At 46.4% G+C, this 20,351-nt stretch overlaps 1 protein-coding gene across 6 annotated transcripts in view; it reads left to right on the top strand.

Moving 5' to 3' along the window:
- Positions 1-453: 453 nt before the first annotated feature.
- RAB28 (RAB28, member RAS oncogene family) overlaps positions 454-20,351 on the top strand; it is a 175,169-nt gene continuing 155,271 nt past the window's right edge. For 4 of the 6 annotated variants that reach the window (XM_083366945.1, XM_083366943.1, XM_083366944.1 and 1 more), the window contains exon 1: positions 454-804. In XM_083366945.1, coding sequence (XP_083223071.1) covers positions 483-804 — 322 coding nt within the window. In that variant the 5' untranslated portion in view covers positions 454-482. The remainder of the gene's footprint in view (positions 805-20,351) is intronic. The other 2 variants (XM_083366946.1, XM_083366947.1) reach the window with 2 other exon arrangements.

Here is a 20,351-nt window from a genome sequence, read left to right as displayed (position 1 = left end):
TGTTCCAGTTCATCTCTATACCTAACTTTTAGCTGAGCTATTCAAGATGCCTCTTTGTTACTTTTATCAGCTTTCTAACTACCTGGTATTGTTACGAGCTTTACATGTGCATATTCCGTGAATATGCATTCTTTGTTCTTGCCAAACAAACTCCACAATTACAGGCTTCCCCATCTCCTTTCAAGTGTATGCCATATCCTTGCTTTGTTTTGGCATCCAGCTCATCAGCTGTATCAATTTTTTACAGAAATAAATACAGAAATAAGTTCATGTCTATCGCACCGGTTTCTTCCACATACTTTCACGGTATTTGACCGGTCCGAGGCTTTCCCTCAGACCCGTCAAAGGTTTGCGGGAGCCTCATTGGAGGCACCGCCCACACTGCGCAGGTGAAGAGGCGTATCTTTACCACCTATAGGCAGTGTCTGGCAGTCAGTTCCGTTTTTGGGAGAAACCATCGATGTAGAGAGGGGATTGCGTCAATGCAGGGGTCACGGGCAGCCACTGTTCATTTTTCTTCTTACTGCCGCGCCTGCTTCCTCCGCACCCCACGTTCCGTGGCCGTTCCTCTTTCGCAGCGGGGCCGTTTCCTGCCTGATCGGCTTGCTGGAGCGTTGGTCCAGTCCAACGGCTCCTGGGCAACAGAAGGGACAAGATGGAGGCGGCGGCGCGGCAGTCTATGGGGTCCCTCTGAAGGCAACTTCCCGTACGGGAGGGCGGGTGATGTCGGACTCAGAGTCGGAGGAGGAATGCGGCAACAGGCAGCTCAAGTTCGTGCTGTTGGGCGATGGCGCGTCCGGAAAGGTCAGTACAGAGGGCGAGAAGGCTGAGGGGCGTATCGAAGGCTTCCCAAACAAGGCGGACTTTAGCCCCCCGGGGGGGCAAGTCAGGGGCAGGCTCTCCCAGGATTCTTCCTGGGGCTCCCCGGCCTTCCCCGACTGCTCCGAGGCCCCGCGGTGATTTCAGAGAGGACACCCGCCTTCTGGTGGACGGTTGTATTTTGGCGCAGGGATTAGGCTGCATGGAAAGGGAAAGGGCTCATCTCATAAACATCTTGGATGGACGATTAAATTAATCTGTTTGGAAGGGTTGTTTATGATGAAGTATTCCGCCTCTCCTAATGAAATTAGAGAGCTGTTTTCTTCTTAAATGCTATAGTCTTAATTCCAACATATGCTCAATGAGAACTGGTCCTGTGATGTAAATGCTGTTCTAATTTATTTTGCAATAGAGTAGCTTTTTCACTGCATTGAACTAACTGTTGTTATTCTGGATTAGAAATCTATGAATAGGAGGTGTTATTTATTTGAAACAAATAAAACATTGTTGGCATGACAACAATTCAGCATTGTTGGCTTTATTTTTCTGGCTCTGTTTCAAGTATCTGCTGAATAGGATTTCCCTGATTTGTAAATGTGCCTTGTTTTGTTTAGCCACAGAAGGTGCTTCCAGGTAGAATGGTAGAGGTCCATTGCCATTGCCTGACCTTAGTTGGGCCATACATTGGTTGTGAGAGAAGGCCTTTGACCAGCATTCAAATTTGGCTTTATCACAACAGAGAACCCTTGTTATTAGGTAACATAAAAGCACCCTAAATAAAGTATGGCATATTTGCATTCCTTATCACAATTATTTCAACAGTTGCCATAGTTTTAATAAAAATCTTTGTATATCAATATGGAATATACACAAATAGATGTTATTTCCCCCCAGTGGAATAACAGATTTCCTTTCCTCCTCTTGTTGAAAATCTGGACTGAATTTGGCCTCAAAAATGGGGAGGCAGGTGATTTAAAAATACTTGGGGAAACAAAGAGGACAGATACTGGGGGAAAGTGTGGTGGAGAATGGCTATCATCAGGAGAATTCATGCTCACTCAGAATACTCCCCTTGTTAACACTCAAGAACAAGCTATCTCACTGTGTCCAAGATGCTGGATGTATAAGTAGTACAGAATTTGTTCACACTGAGATTGTGGCAGCATAATATTGCAGTGGTGATAACTTAAGATTGTTCTTTCACAATCTTGCAATAAAATGAGGCTGAGTGGGAGAAGGCTGTGGGAGAAGACTGAGCTTGTCACAATATAATGTCAGTAACACATGTTAAGAACTTAAGAGCAGCATTAAGATGAAATCTTAAAATCTGCCTTGGAAAGAGCAAGGCAACAGGAAAAGTGTTTCATAGTTTGGGGGCCAGCATGGAGAAGGCTACACATTAGTCTCGATGTTCTTAATGGGTTTTTGAGAAAGACTGGTAAAGACAGAAAGCATTGAAGCCCCAAACAGTGTAGAAATATGTATCAATGGCTTGAATTGGGTCCTGAATGAAATATTCTGCAGTTTTTTTAAAAAAAATTGGTAACCTTTGAAATAAACCTGGTTGCAGCAGTTAAAATTCTGGTAGATGTATTCTGTAGTACCTCTGGTTTGCTGAGTTAACCAGTTACTTGGATTTGTATAACAGGTACATACACTGATTTTTGCAGCCCCTAGGCCATGGAGTTCATATGGGTTACCACAAATGACCATTTCTCCTGCAGTTTAATTAATTAATTAATTTTTTATGTTGCCCATGTCACTGTTACAGCAACTCAGGGTGGCTTACAGTGTAATAAAAGGTAAAGTTAATACAAAATGATTAAAAAGATTAAATAGGAAGCTAAAAACCAGGAATATGGAGAACATAGAGATTGAGATCTTTATTCTGTCATGCATCCCCTACATAGCAAATATATTAAAAGTGGAAAAATAGTGACGTTTCACTGCTTTTATTGTCACGAAGTAGGCCTTAATAGTGGCTCTGACCCCTGATTGGTCAGATTTGTTCTTAGACTTCCTCCTGCGTCCCAGCTGTCTCTTGGCCCTTCTCAACACCCTCAACCATTGCAAAGGCATAACCCTGTCTTGGCTCTGGCTGCTTTCTGATTCTAGGCTGCAGAACAGCCCCAGGACATCTCCCAGCTCCCTCTGGAATCTAAGCAGGTCTATCAGTCACCGAGGGCAGACCATTCAAATAGGTCCAGCCTCTCTACAGTAGGAGGCAGCAATAGAAAATCTCAAGGATTCCAGAGTGCAGTTTGACCATGACAGAGGGGATAATGATAAAACCCTCAGTAGATTACTTTTCCACCACTCTGACAAGATTACATTTGGAGTGTGTGCAGAGAGAGTGTGTTGGAGTAGACCCATGGCAGTTATGGTGTCCATGAACTCTCGAGCTGTTTCTGAGGCCAATCCCAGAATGGCAGGTTGAAATCCCCCAAGACCATAAACCCGGGAACTCCACTGCCAGCAGAGATGGCCTCCAGCAGCTCAAGCAGGAAGATTGCTATGCAGCAGGGAAGGTGATATAGTAGGAACAATCCCAACTGAATCTGTGAGCCCAGCTTCAGGAACAGTGTCACATCTGTAAACTTGGGGAGAGTGGGCTTTGAAGGCTAAAAGACATTCTTGAGTGACAATTGCCAATCCCTTCCCCTGCCCTGGGGCCTTGGCTACGGAATGGGACAACTCACTATGGCCAACTTGCCGTAGCCATCTTGCCACGGCCAACTCACCATGGGACAACTTGGTATGGCCAACTCGCCACGGGACAACTCACTGTGGACAGTCCACGTGGGTTAACTCAATGTAATAAATATTATCTGCCACTGTTTCTTTGACATTATTTCCATTGACAAAAATACATTTATCAAGTTGAATTATCCCATATGGATTGTCCCATGGCAAGTTGGCTGCGGCAAGATGACCATGGCAAGATGGCGGAGGCGAGTTGGCTATGGTGAGTTGTCCTAGACCACTTGTCTAGTACCAAACCCTAAATCCAGCTGGGCACATCTCCAAGAGGTAAATACTCCCATCTAGTGTCATCCAGTCTCAGTGATGCACACCAGATCATCTTGTTCCTCTTCTCACAAATGAGGGGGCCCTTGTTATTAAACCTGGTGTTTATTAGCAGCAGCCAAAGGCCTGGGCCTCCAAGGGTTTACTATTCAGCATCTGGGTGTGAACCTGGGGCCCCAAACATACTACTGTTATTAAGTATCAGGGGCATCTTCACCTGTAAAGACCTGCCCTGTGGCTCCTGTTTCTCCCCCTACCCATCACTACCTAGATTAGTTCTCCTACTTGAAACTCCATGAGGTGGTCTTCTACTCCCAACCCTGGCTTCCCTCCCTTTTACACTGTCAACTCTGTCATTCTTGCCAATCATAGTGACTCACTCCAATCTTTCCATGGGTAGGTGGGAGGATGAATACTCCTATGGCACTTTAGCTGTAGCTCTGTGCTGATGGGAGTCCTCACTCTCCACAACCCCTCCCACACTCAAAAGTTCCCCCACTGCTGGTCTTTCCCACTGGTCAGCTAGGAAGGGAACCACATTCGCACACCCATCATGCCCATCTCGCATCTGGGCAAGAAGGTAACATACATAAAATAGCCAAGCACTTGGGTAACCCCTATGTTCTCATCCTAGAGTTCAATCCATTGTCACCTTGGGGTCCTTGAACTCCTGTACCCCCTCCCCCAAATTCCCCAAAGTTGCTCCTTGTCAGTCCTAGAGGATGCTGTTTCCACCAATGTTCTTCTTTAGAGAGTCTGGCCACATCCTTCATGTTATTGCTTTAAACCATTCAGTATTTATTTCATCTGTACTTAGTCCTTTTCTGCCTCTCAGCTAGAACACCACTTTTTCTAGGGAAGCGATTCCTGAATATATTCTCTTTGTACAAATGTTTTCCTAGTGTTGTTGATCAAGGGTTTTACTCTAATCATTCCTTCTTTCTTTAATCTCATTTGTCTATACTACAGGTCTGTAAACTATTTGAATTATATTAGTGTAGCTGTCAGAATCCATTTCTATTTCATTTCTAACTATCTTCTCTGATCTAAAACCAAATCTCACCTTCCCCTGGATTCTGCCATATTTCCAAGAGGGAGAGGGGATAGGCATGCGGCTCGGGAGGGAACATGAGTCTGGTTCCATGCAGTAATAACTGCTTCTTTGAAGGAGGGTGTCTTCCCTGCCACCTTGAAGGAGGCGGTGGTGAGACCCCTTCTCAAGAAGCCTGCTTTGGACCCGGCTGCTTTAAACAACTATCGTCCAGTCTCCAACCTTCGCTTTTTGGTGAAGGTTGTTGAGAGAGTGGTGGCGCATCAGCTCCCTCTGTTCCTGGAGGAAACTGATTATCTGGACCCGTACCAATCGGGTTTCAGGCCCGGACACAGCACGGAGACGGCATTGGTCGCGCTGGTGAATGATCTCTGGAGGGCAAGGGACAGGGGTTGCTCCTCTGTCCTGGTCCTATTAGATCTCTCAGCGGCTTTCGATACCATCGACCATGGTATCCTGCTGCGGCGTCTCAGGGGGTTGGGAGTGGGAGGCACCGTTTTACGGTGGTTCTCCTACCTCCAGGGCCGCTTGCAGTCGGTGTTGACGGGAGGGCAGAGATCCGCCCCGAGGCCTCTCATTTGTGGAGTCCCTCAGGGGTCGGTTCTCTCGCCTCTCCTGTTCAACATCTATATGAAGCTGCTGGGCGAGATCATTCGTGGCTTCGGGGTGGGGTATCATCAGTACGCTGATGATACCCAACTTTTTCTTTCCACCCCGAACCAACCCAGTGATGCCCTCTCCGTGATGTCCCGGTGCCTGGAGGCGGTTCAGGTCTGGATGGGGAGAAACAGGCTTCGTCTCAATCCCGCCAAGACTGAGTGGTTGTGCATATCGGCATCTCGGGTTAACCAAGTTATTCCACCTCTAACGATGGGGGGTGAGGTGTTACCCCCCGTTGATAGGGCTCGCAACTTGGGCGTCCTCCTGGATTCACGACTCAATTTTGAAGATCACATAGGAGCCGTGACCAGGGGGGCTTTTGCACAGGTTCGCCTGGTGCGCCAGTTGCGTCCCTATCTGGACCGAGACGCCCTACGCACAGTTACTCATGCGCTTGTGACCTCCCATTTGGACTACTGTAACGCTCTCTACATGGGGCTGCCCTTGAAGACCACTCGGAGGCTTCAACTGGTGCAGAATGCGGCCGCGCGAGTTGTAATGGGGGTCTCCCGATACTCCCATGTAACACCTCTACTCCGCGAGCTGCATTGGCTTCCGGTTGCCCTCCGGGTGAAATTCAAGGTGCTGGTTATCACCTATAAAGCCCTACATGGCCTGGGTCCGGGGTATTTGAGGGAACACCTGCTGCTGGCATCAAATGCCCTTCGCCCAGTGCGCTCCCACAGGGAGGGTCTGCTCAGGGTCCCGCCGGTAAGAGATTGCCGGCGGGTGACACCCAGGGATAGGGCCTTCTCGGTGGGAGCGCCTGCCCTCTGGAACCAGCTGCCAGTGGAGCTGAGGACTGCCCCCGACCTCCGATCATTCCGCCGGGGCCTGAAGACCTGGCTCTTTGAGCTCTTGGGCCCAGGCTGAGGAGAAATTTATTTTAATTGGGGTTTTTAACAGTACAGGGTTGGTTTAATCTTTTTTAAATTGGTTTTTAACTTTTGTATGGTTGATTTTTAACTCCCTGTAAACCGCCCTGAGTCCTCAGGGAAAGGGCGGTATATAAATGCAATAAAATAAATAAATAAATAAATGCGAGCTTTATTACTTTCACTTCCTCTATTAACTGCAATGTAACCTTTTGTTTATTCGCCTTTGTGTCTGCTATCCATTACAGTGTTACAAATTGCTTTCTATACTATGCATCTCCCTGAACTTCTTCTCCCTTACCTGGGAACTAAGAAAAGGGGTGGGGGGAAGAGATACAAACCTCTGGGATCTGGTTTATTTCTCCAAAGGAAGTGAGAAGAGCTGTGGAATGATTGTGCTGCAAATGGAACCGAATTGATGTTGATCTTCCCTTTCCCACGATGGACTTACCACCTGGGGATTGGCCGTTCTGAACCGCCCAGATGAACTGTGGGGTGGGGTTTGCTTAGGGACACTTTAAAAATATTGAACTGTAAGGGAATTCCTCAGATCCTGTCTCTTATGCCTGCTTTCTCCTATTCTTAGTAAAAGTTCCTGCTTGGAAGAAACTGTCTCCAAGAGTTCTGCTTTCTTAAGATGTGGGCTTAGTCAACCTGGAAGGAAGAACCTTACTGGGGGACTTTGCAAGAAATACAATGTCGAACGACGAGGCAGGGAAGGAAGAAAGCCCTGTGGAAAGGGAGCCTTGCCCCCGACTGAGATCCCACCAGCTATCGGTATCCGAAGCGTCATACTCTTCGGGAAGAAGTGGTGGAGATGCGTGACCACAAACTCCGGATGTCGGTGGGCGTTGGGAAAAAAAAGCGAGTGGGAAAAGGTATTGAGAAAAGTGACCCTGAGACAGGGTAGCCACCAACCTGAATGGAAGCAAGAGATGGAGAAATCCCTGCACGTTAGCGGAGAGGAAGGAAGTTGTGCACCACACTCAGATTGGATCCTAGAGAATGCTATTGACCTGATGAAAAGAACCCTCAGCTCTCTAAGGGAGGAGAAACCTGAGCCACCCCCCCGTCCACACCAGCACCTGGAACTGCAGCTGGAGTGACACTGGAGGGGGGGGATTCAGAACCTGTAGTCCTGGGGACGTCAGCTGAACCCACAGCTACCACCTCAGCAGCTCCCACTCCTCGCCGACCCAAAGATGGCAATCAGGATGGGAGGCAATACTTCTAGCAGCGAAGGCACCAATCCAATCAAAGATTCCCGCTGCTGGACGCGAAATTCAGGGGGGAGCCGCCACGCTTGGGTTTTTTCCAAACCCATGTCCTCAGTTACATGGAAGAATATGGATGGGAGATCCCCAGCGACAAACCCACATCCGTATTGTGCAATCCGTCCTGGATGGACCGACCGCAGACTGGGTGGTGAACCTGCATGATTCCAACGCCCCAGAGCTCAATAATTTCAACCATTTCATGTCCTCTTTGAGAACGTGATTTGAAGACCCCGTGTCTGATCATAAGGCCTGTGAGAGAATCAAAACAGTGAGGCAGGGCAGATGCCCGGTAGCCGAATATACACAAATGTGGGAGAGAGGGCCATCATGCCGTAGAATGTCGCTCAAAAGCTCCTCAGTGTAAACCAGATCCCTCATCTGCCAGGAGATCAGGGAAGTCCCCAGCCAAATCAAAAGAACCTGCCATGAGGGGGATGGAGGCTGTAGAGTCCACAACCCCTGCCAAGTAAGGGGAGGAAACTCCAGCCTATATCATAGGGGCAGTGGACACCTCGGACGACAGCTCAGAGGGTGAACCCCTGGTAAGTGGATCCATTCTACCCATCCTCAAGACATTGACTATATTAGCTCCCTCATGCCCGAAGCTGTCAAAGTGAAGGCCTTAATAGACTCTGGATGCACCCGCTGCCTCATTACCCCGATGCTAGTGGGGAACCTGGGCATTCTGGTGAGATTAAAACAACCAATCTCATTTGGCCAGTTAGATGGGTCCATAGCGGGGGGGGGGGTGCCAGCTAGCCTAGCCATTTTACCAGTCCACCTGTTCCTGGGGAACCATGAGGAAGATATAACATTTGTAGTGATCCCAGGCATGGAATGCCCAATGATCCTACAGCTGGAATGGTTAAAGAAATGGAACCACTGGGTAAATTGGAGGACAGCAGAACTCAATTTTCCAGAGGGGGATCGTGTCAACCTAAAACCCCACAGGCCCCCACCAACCCTAAGAGTGGAAAAAGCATCAGTGGGAGAAGAGAAGGGGTTACCAGAAATATCGGAAAAATACCAGGACCTTGCTGAAATTTTCAGCGAGGAATGGGCAGATGAGCTCCCTCCTCACTGACCCACGGACTGTGCTATAGAAATCAAACCCGTGGGCCCTAAAGAGATGGAGGAGAAGGAATACTGTCACCTCCACTAGCTTTGTTGTTGCTCAGCTTTTCTAAGGCCCACTTCACTTCACATTCTAGGATGTCTGGCTCAAGGTCAGTGACCACCTCATCGTGGTTATCAGGGACGTTAAGCTTGTTCTTGTATAGTTCTTCTGTGTAATTTTGCCACCTCTTCTTAATCTCTTCTGCCTCTATTAGGTCCCTGCCATTTTGGTCCTTTATCATGCCCATTTTTGCACGAAACATTCCCTTCATCTCTCCAATTTTTTTGAAGAGATCTGTAGTCCTCCCTATTCTATTGTTTTCTTCTATTTCTTTGCACTGTTCATTTAAGAAGTCATTCTTATGTCTTCTAGTATTCTCTGGAATTCTGCATTCAATTGGGTGTATCTTTCTTTTTCTCCCTTGCCTTTCGCTTCCCTCCTGTCCTCAGCTATTTGCAAAGCTTCCTCAGCCATTTTGCTTTCTTGCATTTCTTTTTCTTTGGGATGGTTTTAGTTGCTACTTCTTGTACAATGTTGCGAACCTCTGTCCATAGTTCTTCAGGCACTCTGTCTATCAGACCTAATTCTTTAAATCTATTTGTCACCTCTACTGTATATTCATCAGGGATATGATTTAGTTCATACCTGAGTGGCCTAGTGTCATGGTTCCAATTAATGAGACAGTTCAAATAATATTCAGGCATTGTTTTTCTAAAAAGTCCATAATAATGATAACGAAGCATCAACACTCATGGATGGATTCCAGAATCTGAAATCTCCTCCTCTAATCACATCGTATCATGTACAATTCCCTCCCTTAATTACATGTCATAAATCATATTATCCAATTAGTTTAACATATGAAGTTTCACTTCCTTTCTGTAGTGCGCTATTTCTTATCAAAACATCTGGTTAACATTCCCCCCTTTCAGTGAAGCCGTTTGAAGCAAAAGGCTGCCTCTTATGTTGTCAGAGCAAAAAAATCCAATGTTTGCAGTATTGACATCTAGTGCTTTTCCCTACTTTCTTCAGTTTAAGCCTAAATTTTGCAACAAGAAGCTCATGGTCTGAGCCACAGTCAGCTCCTCGTCTTGTCTTTACTGACTGTGTAGAGCTTCTCCATCTTTGGCTGCAGAGCACATAATCAATCTGATTTCTGTGTTGACTGTCTGGTGATGTCCATGTGTAGAGTCGTCTCTTGGGTTGTTGGAAAAGAGGGTTTGCTATGACCATCGTATTCTCTTGACAAAATTCTATCAGCCTGTGCCCTGCTTCATTTTGTACTCCAAGGCCAAACTTGCCTGTTATTCCGGTTATCTTTTGGCTTCCTACTTTAGCATTCCAATGCCCCATGATGATAAGGACATCATTTTTCGTGTTAGTTCTATAGGGTGCTGTAGGGCTTCATAGAACCGGTTACTTATGGGAGCACCTGCTGCCGGCATCAACTTCCCTTCGTCCAGTGCGCTCCCACAGGGAGGGCCTCCTTAGGGTGCCGTCGGTCAAAGAGTGTCGACTGGCGGCCCCCAGGGGGAGGGCATTCTCTGTGGGCACGCCAGACCTTTGGAACCATCTACTGGTTGAGCTCCGGATGGCTCCCGACCTTCGCTCCTTCCGATGGGACCTAAAAACACATTTATTTGAACAAGCCGGCCTGGTCTGATGGGTTTAGGGCTATTTTATAGTTTTGTATTAATTTTATTGAATAGGGCTGTAGTATTTAATATTTTTAATTTTTGTACATTGTATTTTATTGCATTGCCCTGTACACTGCCCTGAGTCCTTTGGGAGAAGGGCGGTATATAAATAAAATAAATAAATAAATAAATAAATAAATAAATAAATAAATAAATAAATAAAATTTCATCCTCTTCAGCACCGGTGGTTGGGGCACAGACTTGGACTACTGTGATATTGAATGGTTTGCCTTGGATTCGAACTGAGATCATTCTGTCATTTTTGGGATTGTATTCCAGTATTGCTTTTCCTACTCTTTTATTGACTATGAAGGCTACTCCATTTCTTCTGAGGGATTCTTGCCCGCAGTAGTATACCTGATGGTCATCTGAATTAAATTCACCCATTCCTGTCCATTTTAGTTCGCTGATTCCTAAGATGTCCATGTTTAGTCTTGTCATCTCTTGTTTGACCACATCCAGTTTGTCTTGATTCATGGATCTTACATTCCAGGTTCCTATGGAGAAAAAATCTTTACAGCATCAGACTTTCCTTTCACCACCAGTTACATCCACAGCTGAGCATCCTTTCGGCTTTGGCCCAGTCACTTCATTCTTTCTGTCCTAGTACTAGCCCTCTACTCTTCCCCAGTAGCATATTGGATGCCTTCCGACCAGAGGGGCTCATCTTCCAGTGTTATATATTTTTGCCTTTTTGGTACTGTCCATGAGGTTTTCATGGCAAAGGTACCTTGCCAAAAGATTCCCACCGCAAAAACCTTAGTGAAACTATTTATGCAGCACATCTACAGACTGCATGGGGCACCCCAACGCATCATATCTGATAGGGGAGTGCAATTCAACTAGTCATCATCCTCAGGGGAACAGCCAATCAGAACGTTCTAACTCAATACTTGAGCAGTACTTAAGATGTTTTATTAATTTCCAGCAAACAAATAGGGTGGACCTACTCCCTTTCGCAGAAGTTGCTTACAATAACACAGTCCACTGCAGCACAGACTACACTCCTTTTCAAATAGCCATCAGTCAAGGTTTCAACCCTATGCCAGAACTAATCCCAAACGAACCAGATATCCCATCGCTGAAAGAGTGGATTGCACAATTACAAAACACCTGGCCAATTGTTAGGAAAGCCTTAGAATGAAGCTAGGCAAGCATACAAAGCACAAGCAGACAAAAAGAGAGTCGAACCCATACCATTCAGTGTAGGAGAAATGGCATATCTATCTACAAAATACCTAAAATCCCTGCAGCCCTGTAAAAAACCTGGACCAAAATATATAGGACCTTTTCCAATTAAAAGAGGCATAAACCCAGTTACAGTAGAATTAGAACTACCCTAAAATCTTAGGCAAATACACCCAATTTTTCACTGCAGTTTGCTAAAAAGAGAACAATAGTCACCCTTACAGCCAAAAATCACCTCCCCCACCTCCAATCATGTTTGAAGGAGAACAACACTTCAAGGTATAAGAAATCCTAGATTCTAGGAAGTATCACGGAGCAACTCAATACTTAGCAGCATGGTAACACCTTCCCTCCTCAAAAATGAGTGGGTTCATAAACGTCACGCCAGAGCACCGAAACTGCTAAAGAATTGTCATACAGAACATCCCAACAAACCAGGCTAACCTCTATATTTTTTTTCTTCCTCTACAGGTGGATCTCTCCTATTTTTAAGGGGGGCAGGATGTCAGAATCCATTTATATTTCATTTCTAACTATCTCCTCTGATCTAAAACCAAATCTCACTGTCCACTAGATTCTGCCATACTCCCAAGAGTGAGAGGGTATAGGCATGCTGGTTTTATTGCTTCCACTTCCTCTATTAACTACAATGTAACCTTTTCTTTATTTGCCTTCTTGTCTGCTATCCATTACAGTGTAACAAATTGCTTTCTAAACTATGCATCTCTCTGAACTTCTTGTCCCTTACCTGGCAACTAAGAAAAAGTGGGGTAGGAAGAGATACAAACCTCCAGGATCTGGTTTATTTCTCCAAAGGCTGCGTGAAGAGCTGTGGAATGATCATGCTGCAAATGGAATTGGATTGATGTTATCTTCCCTTCCCACGATGGACTTACCACCTGGGGATTGGCTGGTCTGAACTGCCTGGATGAACTGTGGGGTGGGGTTTGCTTAGGGGCACTTAAAAATATTGATCTGTAAGGGAATCCCTCAGATCCTGTCTATTATGCCTGCTGTCTCCTATTCTTAGTAAAAGTTCCTGCCTGGAAGAAACTGTCTCCAAGAGTGCTGCTTTCTTAAGATGTGGGCTTGAAGTAGTTCCTGACAGTAGCCATACATTTTCCTCTCTAGATTTTTTTTAAAAAATCTTTTAAAATATTTTCTCAATTTAATTGATATTTTAATTTAAATAGTTATATTTTTAAATTACTACTTTCACAAAGATTAGTGGTGGTTTACAGTTAATAAAATAAACACCATTAATAAATAACAATAAATTAATAGTCCTAATAACATTATTATAAACTCACTATCAAAAACATTATTATTAGGTGTACTAATGTTCAGATTTTAACCTCTAAAACAGGGGGACTCAGCCTGTGGAATAGGGCTCATTACCTGGCCATGGCCTATTTGCAACTAGGCTGTGGGAGTGCACATGTGTGCGCGCAGCCCACTTGCACAAGCAGGTAGAGATATATATCAGCATATCTCTACCCCGGGGGTGGAGATATATATCAGCATACTCATGATATCTTCTCCCAAACTGATGGTTGACTCCCTTAAAGTCTTTCTGAAAGTATTAAACAGTAGGGGTGGAGAGAGAGAAGAACCCTGCAGTACCTGCAGTACTGGAGTGGCCTACAGATACTCATCCCCCTGCCCCTCCCTACCCCACCATCCATTTAGGAAGGAGTAGATCTACTGAAAAGTAAGTCTTATGTATGGTTTCTCTTCCATGGCTAGATCTGAATCTGAATAAAAAAGACCCGTAATCTGCCTCCTCTGGGATGTTTTGCAGTTGACACCAGACCACAAACCATTTCTAAAAGGAAATTATACTTGATGACGTGGCCAGATCTAGGGAAAGTTTCTTTCAAGGCAAGTGGCATCATCCCCTCTCCAAACTTGGCATATGTAATGTCCCTGATCCAACTGATCAAATCCCATCCACCTGAAAGTAAGGCATGGGTTTTGTTCATGAAGAGAATGTGCTTAATTCTCCCCATCTTTTACACACTTCCTCAGACCACCCTCCCTCCCAGGATGAAATACATCCCAGATGGCAGAAGTTTGTACCTCAGTACAAACACTGCCAACTCAGTCCTGAGTACATTTAAGCAGTTTTGTTGGCAAAACATCCAAAAGCTTTGCAGCAGATTGTGGGCTGATCTTTCTGATACTTGCTACCTCTCAAAGGAAAAGATCACTCCAACTGTGCTAGAGCATGGTCTGCCAGTACAGTGAGTGCAGAAAAGTTACTCCTTTGTTTCTACTCAATGAAAATGAAACTCTTTCTTTGGCTGTTAGTTTGTTTTGAAAATCACTTGGATCTTTTACTCTTTGATATTTGGGAAATATTTTTTCCATTTCAGATTTCTAGATCTCTCGTTTCTTCTCATAACAGCTCATGTTCTCTTTAATATTGGTTAAGTATGTTCATTCATTATTAATCAAATTTATATGCTGCCCATCTCACTATTGAAGTGACTCTGGGTAGTTTAAATATAAAACCTATAAAATACATACAAAAGTCAAGATTAAAAGAGAAAGCTAAAAAGACCAAATTAAAATAACAGAGCAAACACCTTTAAGCTGCCATCCATCCCCAGGGTTGCATTCCACTCTTGGATCCCCATGCCAGTTGACAGAAGGCCAGAAGGGTGGGGGCTGACCTCATGGGGCTGTATATTCCGTAGGACGGAGTCAACGGCAGAGAAATGTCTCTTCCAGAACCCCTCCCAGTCAAAATTCTTTAGCTGACAGGGTCTATAACTTGCCCTTTCTGCCTGACCAGGTAGGGTGGCCTTACTTAGTTTTTATTGTCAGAATATTACATTAATATTAATAATTTTTATTATTTTAAAAAAATAAAATTCCATTTTTTAAAATATATTTTGAGAATGAAATTAAATCTTGCTGGTGCACCTATTGTTTTTTATTTTGCTATGTTTAACTGCTTATTTGAAACCATTAATTTATGGGCTTCTTTTACAAATCATACCTGCAAGTGTCCTAGTACTCATATTGTGTGTCTATTCTGCTGTGGTTTAATTGGGTTTATGTGCCTCAAAGCAGATGCTGACAAGGATAGCAATAGCAATAGCATTTAGACTTATATACAACTGCCCCTGCATTTGACTCATTACAGTTTGCATATCGGAAGAATCACTTTATAGAATTGATGCACTTTCTTGTGTGCTTCATCTTAGTTTGGTGGAGAAGAATACTTAGTATTCTGGAGAAGAATACTCTTGTGCCAATGCTGTTTGTTGATTTTAGTTCAGCGTTCAACACAATCATTCCTCAGGATTTGGTAAACAGACTGGGGCTATTAGGTTTTAATACTTCTTTACATAACTGGATAGTTGACTTCCTTATTGATAGGCTTCAATTTGTGCGAGTTGGAAGAAAAATTTCCAATTCCATCTTTTTGAGTACGGGTTCCCCACAGGACTGTGTTCTCTGTCCATTACTGTTCACCTTGATGAACCATGACTGCTGTGCTAAGTTTGCTACGAATCATATTGTGAAATATGTGGGTGACATGGCAGTGATGGACCTTATCTGGAATAATAACAAATATTCTTATAGGGAGGAGGTGAAGGCTTTGGTGGACTTGTGCAATAAAAATAACCTCATTTCGAATGTTAATAAAGGAGATCATTATTGATTTTAGAAAGAGCTGGCGTATACTCTACTTTGTATCAAGGATGCAGCTGTGGAGGTGGTCAATAGTATTAAGTACCTGAGGATGCAGATAACTTAACAATCTGACTTCGTGTCTTCTTACATTATCTTTAGTGAAGCGTGCAAACCAGTGTTTTCTTGTGTCGGATGAAGAGAGGACATTGGTCTGGTCCCCATAGATCCTTATCGGGACACTGCCATTTTGGTGGAGGGAGGAACCTTGGTGTTTTTCTGTGATTAATCCATTTTACTTCGTTCTTCTTTTGCTTTGATGTATCTTCCTGGGAAATGGGAGGGGGAGGGAGGAACCTGGGGCCATCTGCTTTGCTCATCTCTGGAGAACCAAGGTCGTGGCACCTGAGAGCCACTTCTTATCACCTTCTCAGCTCAGAGTTCTCACAACATCTTCACACCTCTGGATTGGCTCCCTATGGACTGGGCAGTTGGGAAGGGTTTTGTACAATGGGGTATAACCTAACATTTTCACGCAGAAACTTTAGATCCTGCCTGCTTTCTCTGCAATCACTGTCTCTCAATAAAAGATACTTTTGAAATGATGTCTGCTTCAAAAGTTTGACTTTCGTGAGGGAATAGCTGAGGCAAGACCTTACCTTAGGCAGGATCTGCAAAGTGTTCAACCTTGACTGGCACCTACCCTACCCTGGGTACCGTGCACACAATGTCTAACCAGTGCAGTGAGCATGAAGAAGCGTGTTTGGGGAAGACCGCCATCAAAACTCACCCTGACACAAACTCCATTGGATGGACAGAGGAAGCTCCTGCCTTGGAAGATTCCTTGAAGCCGAGATGGTCAGTTGGCATAGGGAAGAAGGAGGACTGGGAAGGAAGAACCAAAGGTGTCACCCTCACCTGGGGCAGCTGACAACATGGCTGGAGGATGGAAGCGCTATACAATGATGGCAAACCGGAGGAAGAATCAGACCATGCTGACCGCCCCATGAAGTGAGCAATGTGCTTCATGATGGAAGCTTTCCAGAGCCTGAAGACATAAGAGGCCATAGCTCACATGGAAAAAAATGACGAGAGGCACAAGGAAGCCAATCCCAGAGATAGCTTCCGGCACTGCTGAATCCACTGAGAGGGTGACAACCACACCAGTCAGACTTCCCCTAAGGGACCCTTGCAGTGCAAATGCCCAGAGAGTTGGTGGAGGGGGACCCTGTAAGCAGGAATGGAAGGTACCACCTCTTGGCATCAAGTTTGATGGAGGCATCCTGGTGAGCTGTTTTAAGGACGCGCTGAACTTGCTGTACCATCTGTACCATGCCTGCATCATCAGAAGGGTCCTGGCTTGCCTCCATGATTGGTGCATCCTGGTTGAAAAAGCAGAGATCAATCAGGCACAGAGCCAGTACCGATCTGGCAGAGTATGGAAACGGTCTTCACTTGAGAAGACGAAAGAGGCCGCCAAGCCCCACTCAACCGCCTGCTTCAAGTGCAGAAAAGAGAGTCACTGGGCAGCAGAGTGCTGGATGAAGACCCCAGCAAAGAAAAGAGACCAGCTGCCAGGAGAAAAGCCGACAAAGCCAATGCAGCACACCAAGGACATGGCCCTAAATTGTGGTGAGGTCATAGAGTTCCATCCCTCTTCCAAACCAGGAGAGGGAACTCCGACCCCATCAGAAGAAGACCCGGGATCCTCCAACAGCGACTACGATGATGACCCCCTGGCAAGTGGGCTGATCGTGCCAGTAACCATGCCCATAAAACTGTTAATTCCAGGCATTGAAGGGAAAGTGGCCCTAAAATAATTGCTAGATTCGGGGTGCACCAGATGCTTGATAAGCCCAACCTTGGTAGGAAAACCGGGGTCCGCCTGAGGAGATTAGAGAACCCAATAGTTTTCTGTCAACTAGACAGTTCAGTTGCAGGGGGAGTCCCAGCCACCTTTGCCATCTTCACCCCTCGGCCTAGCCATGGGAAGTCACTTTGAGACTAACCTTTATAGTGGCTTGGCTCAGAAAATGGAACCCACGGGTGGATTGGAGGATGGGACTCCTGAAGTTCCCAAAGAGGGAGTAAGTTTAATGCAACAGCAGCTGCAATGCAAGGAAGGAACCCCGCAGAGAAGTGGCGGCTGCCTCCAAAAGCAAGTTGCTACAGAGCATACCCTGAGAATACCATGATTTGGTCAGTGTGTTTAGCAAGAGATTCAGACAAACTCCCTCCCATTGACCCAAAGATTGTGCTATCAAGATTGTTCCTGGAGTCAAGTTGCCAAAACCAAAACTGTATTCCATGACTCCGAGGGAGTTAGCTGAGCTGCACAAGTTTAGAGACAAAAACTTGTCCTGAGGCTTCATTCAACTGGCCTGGCCCAGGGTGGCCACCCCAGTTCTGTTCTGGGAGAAGAAAGATGGGTCCCTTCGATTCTGCATTGATTACAGAGGTCTTAATGCAGTGTGCATGGAAGATGTATACCCCCCTCCACTCATGAAAGGTTTGCTGGCCCTCCTTTCAAAAGGCAGAAAAGTTTCTAAACTGGACTTAAGGGAAGTGTATTACCAAGTCAGAATTAAGGAGGGGGATGAATAGAAAACTGCTTTCAACTGTCCTCTGGGGTGCGTTCAGTTCAAAGTACTCCCTTCTGGATTACAAGGAGCTCCCATAGTGTTCATACAGTAGATAAATGGAAGTGTTGCATGAGCACCTATACAAAGGGATTTTGGTGTATCTTGATGGTATTGTTGTGATTCAGGGTCAGCCTGTGGGTTTGGTAGTTGGGTCAGACGACTCAGAGAAGGAGGAAGGGAGTGTTGAAGAGCTTGCTGATGATGGCCTTGAGGCTCCGCAGAGCCCTCAACCAGGCCCCTCCCACCTGGTCATGACGGAGACCCAGCTGTGTGAGCCTGACAGCGTGGATGAAGATGACCCACAGCTGGCCCTGTTCAAGGACGCCCGACGCAGGAGGCAGTCAATCAGGAGTAAACAGAGGAAGGCAATGGGGCACCTCGGAAGGAGGCAGAGAGAAGCCACACCCTGAACTGTATAAAAGGGGAATGCGTGGGAGGGCTGGTTTGCTGAAGGCAACCGCTTGAAAAGCTCCTGTTTCTTGGTTCGTGTCTTGTTTTGTTTTTTTTGTATTCATAAATTTGGCAGGCTTAATTCCAGCCTCTTGCCTTCTTGTAAAAGGTGTTGTCCCTGCCTTATCTGCAGGGCCGGTAGTAGGCTGGTACAGAACAGTTTGCCTTCAGCCTCCTACCCCTTACTATTATTATGGAGCAGCTACGTGCTGAGAATGCCCAGCTCACCCAGCAACTCACTTTGCTGGCAGCTCAGGTGGCTCAACTGCAAGCTCAGGTCCATGCTGCACCCCCACCATCAACCCCACCCAGGAGAAAATGCCAAGTTGCGATGCCGGATAAATTTACTGGCAATCCAGAACTGTTTCCTGCTTTCCTGGGACAATGCCAGCTCTTTATCAGCGTGAGAGCACCTGATTTCCCCACTGACCGGGATAAGGTGGGGTTTGTGTTAAGCCTTCTTTCGGGTGATGCAGCTCGTTGGGGCACGCCTCTGCTGGCTCAACCTAGTCCATTGTTGGACAACTTTGTGGGGTTTTGTGATCATATGCGTCTGATGTATGAGGACCCTATTAAGACGCAGACTGCTACTCATCGCCTGAAAGCTCTGAGGCAGGGTCAACGCCCCCTACAGGGCTATATCAGCGATTTTCGGCTGCTTAGCCAGGATTCCGCCTGGAATGAGGCTGCGCTTGTGGATGCCTTCCATGATGGATTGTCGGAGGAGATGTTGGATGAGCTGGCCCGTGTGGATATTCCCTCACCTGAATGGGCTGATCCATCTCTGCCTGCGGATCGATGCTCAGTTGCAGCAGCGAAGGAGTCGCCGTGCCACCCCACAGACCCCTGCAGCCCCTGTTGTGCGTGAGCCCCCAGTTCAAAGAGAGGAGCCAATGGAGCTGGGTGCCGCCAGGTCTCGTCTATCGGTGACTGAAATGAACAGACAACGATCGGGGGGGGTTGTGTTTTTATTACGGGGACCCTGGGCATTTGGCTGCTTTTTGCCCAAAGAAGCGACAGCGGGCATCAGTGACCGAGTCTGCCCGAGAAAGTCCCCTACTTTTCTGTCGGGAAACGCCCTGAACCCGATCTAGACGGTGTGATAGATCGGGCGTCCCACAACAACACTGAGCGACGTCTTTCCGATGCTGCCTGTGGACCTCCACGGCATCTGATATTGGAGGCATGTCTGATCCTTCCTGGCAAGCCAGAGGGGAATTCCAGTCCATGCCTTAATTGACTCTGGGGACACCACAAATTTTATGGACTCAGCATTTGCGGCCATATGGGCTGTTCCCCAGTGCCCGGTGGATCCACCCATGTTAGTGGAGACTATCGATGGTCGAGTGCTCCTGTCTGGGCCAATTACGGCTGCCACACAACCATTATGTATGGCCATCAGTTCCCATGTGGAGGCCATCCAGTTCTATATCACCTCAGAACTGCATTTCCCCGTGGTCTTGGGACTGGCGTGGCTCTGGGCGCATGACCCACAGATCTATTGGTCACAGAAGTTGGTCACCTTTCCAAGCTTGCAGTGCGTGGACCACTCCCGCCATAGCTGTGCTGGCCAGGTGGAGGGTTCCCCAGGGGTTTCCTTGCCTCCCGAACTGTCCGACTTTGCTGATGTGTTCAGCGAGACAGAGGCGGATCAATTACCCCCGCACAGGCCCTATGACTGCCCCATTGATTTAGTCCCTGATGCGCCTCTCCCAGTCGGGCGTTTGTACTCCATGTCGGACCCTGAGTTGGCTGCATTGCGGGACTTTCTGGAGAAGAATTTGGCTCGCGGTTTCATCTGGCCCTCGTCCTCGCCAGTGTCTGCACCCGTGCTCTTTGTCAAAAAGAAGTCCTGCGAATTGTGGCTTTGCTGCGATTATAGGAAACTCAACGCCATCACGGTGCA

Source organism: Vipera ursinii (assembly GCF_947247035.1).
Source record: "Vipera ursinii genome assembly, chromosome: 7".
Classification (NCBI taxonomy): domain Eukaryota; kingdom Metazoa; phylum Chordata; class Lepidosauria; order Squamata; family Viperidae; genus Vipera; species Vipera ursinii.
Note: the sequence above shows the minus strand (reverse complement) of the source record. Positions and strands in the feature narration are given on the sequence as shown.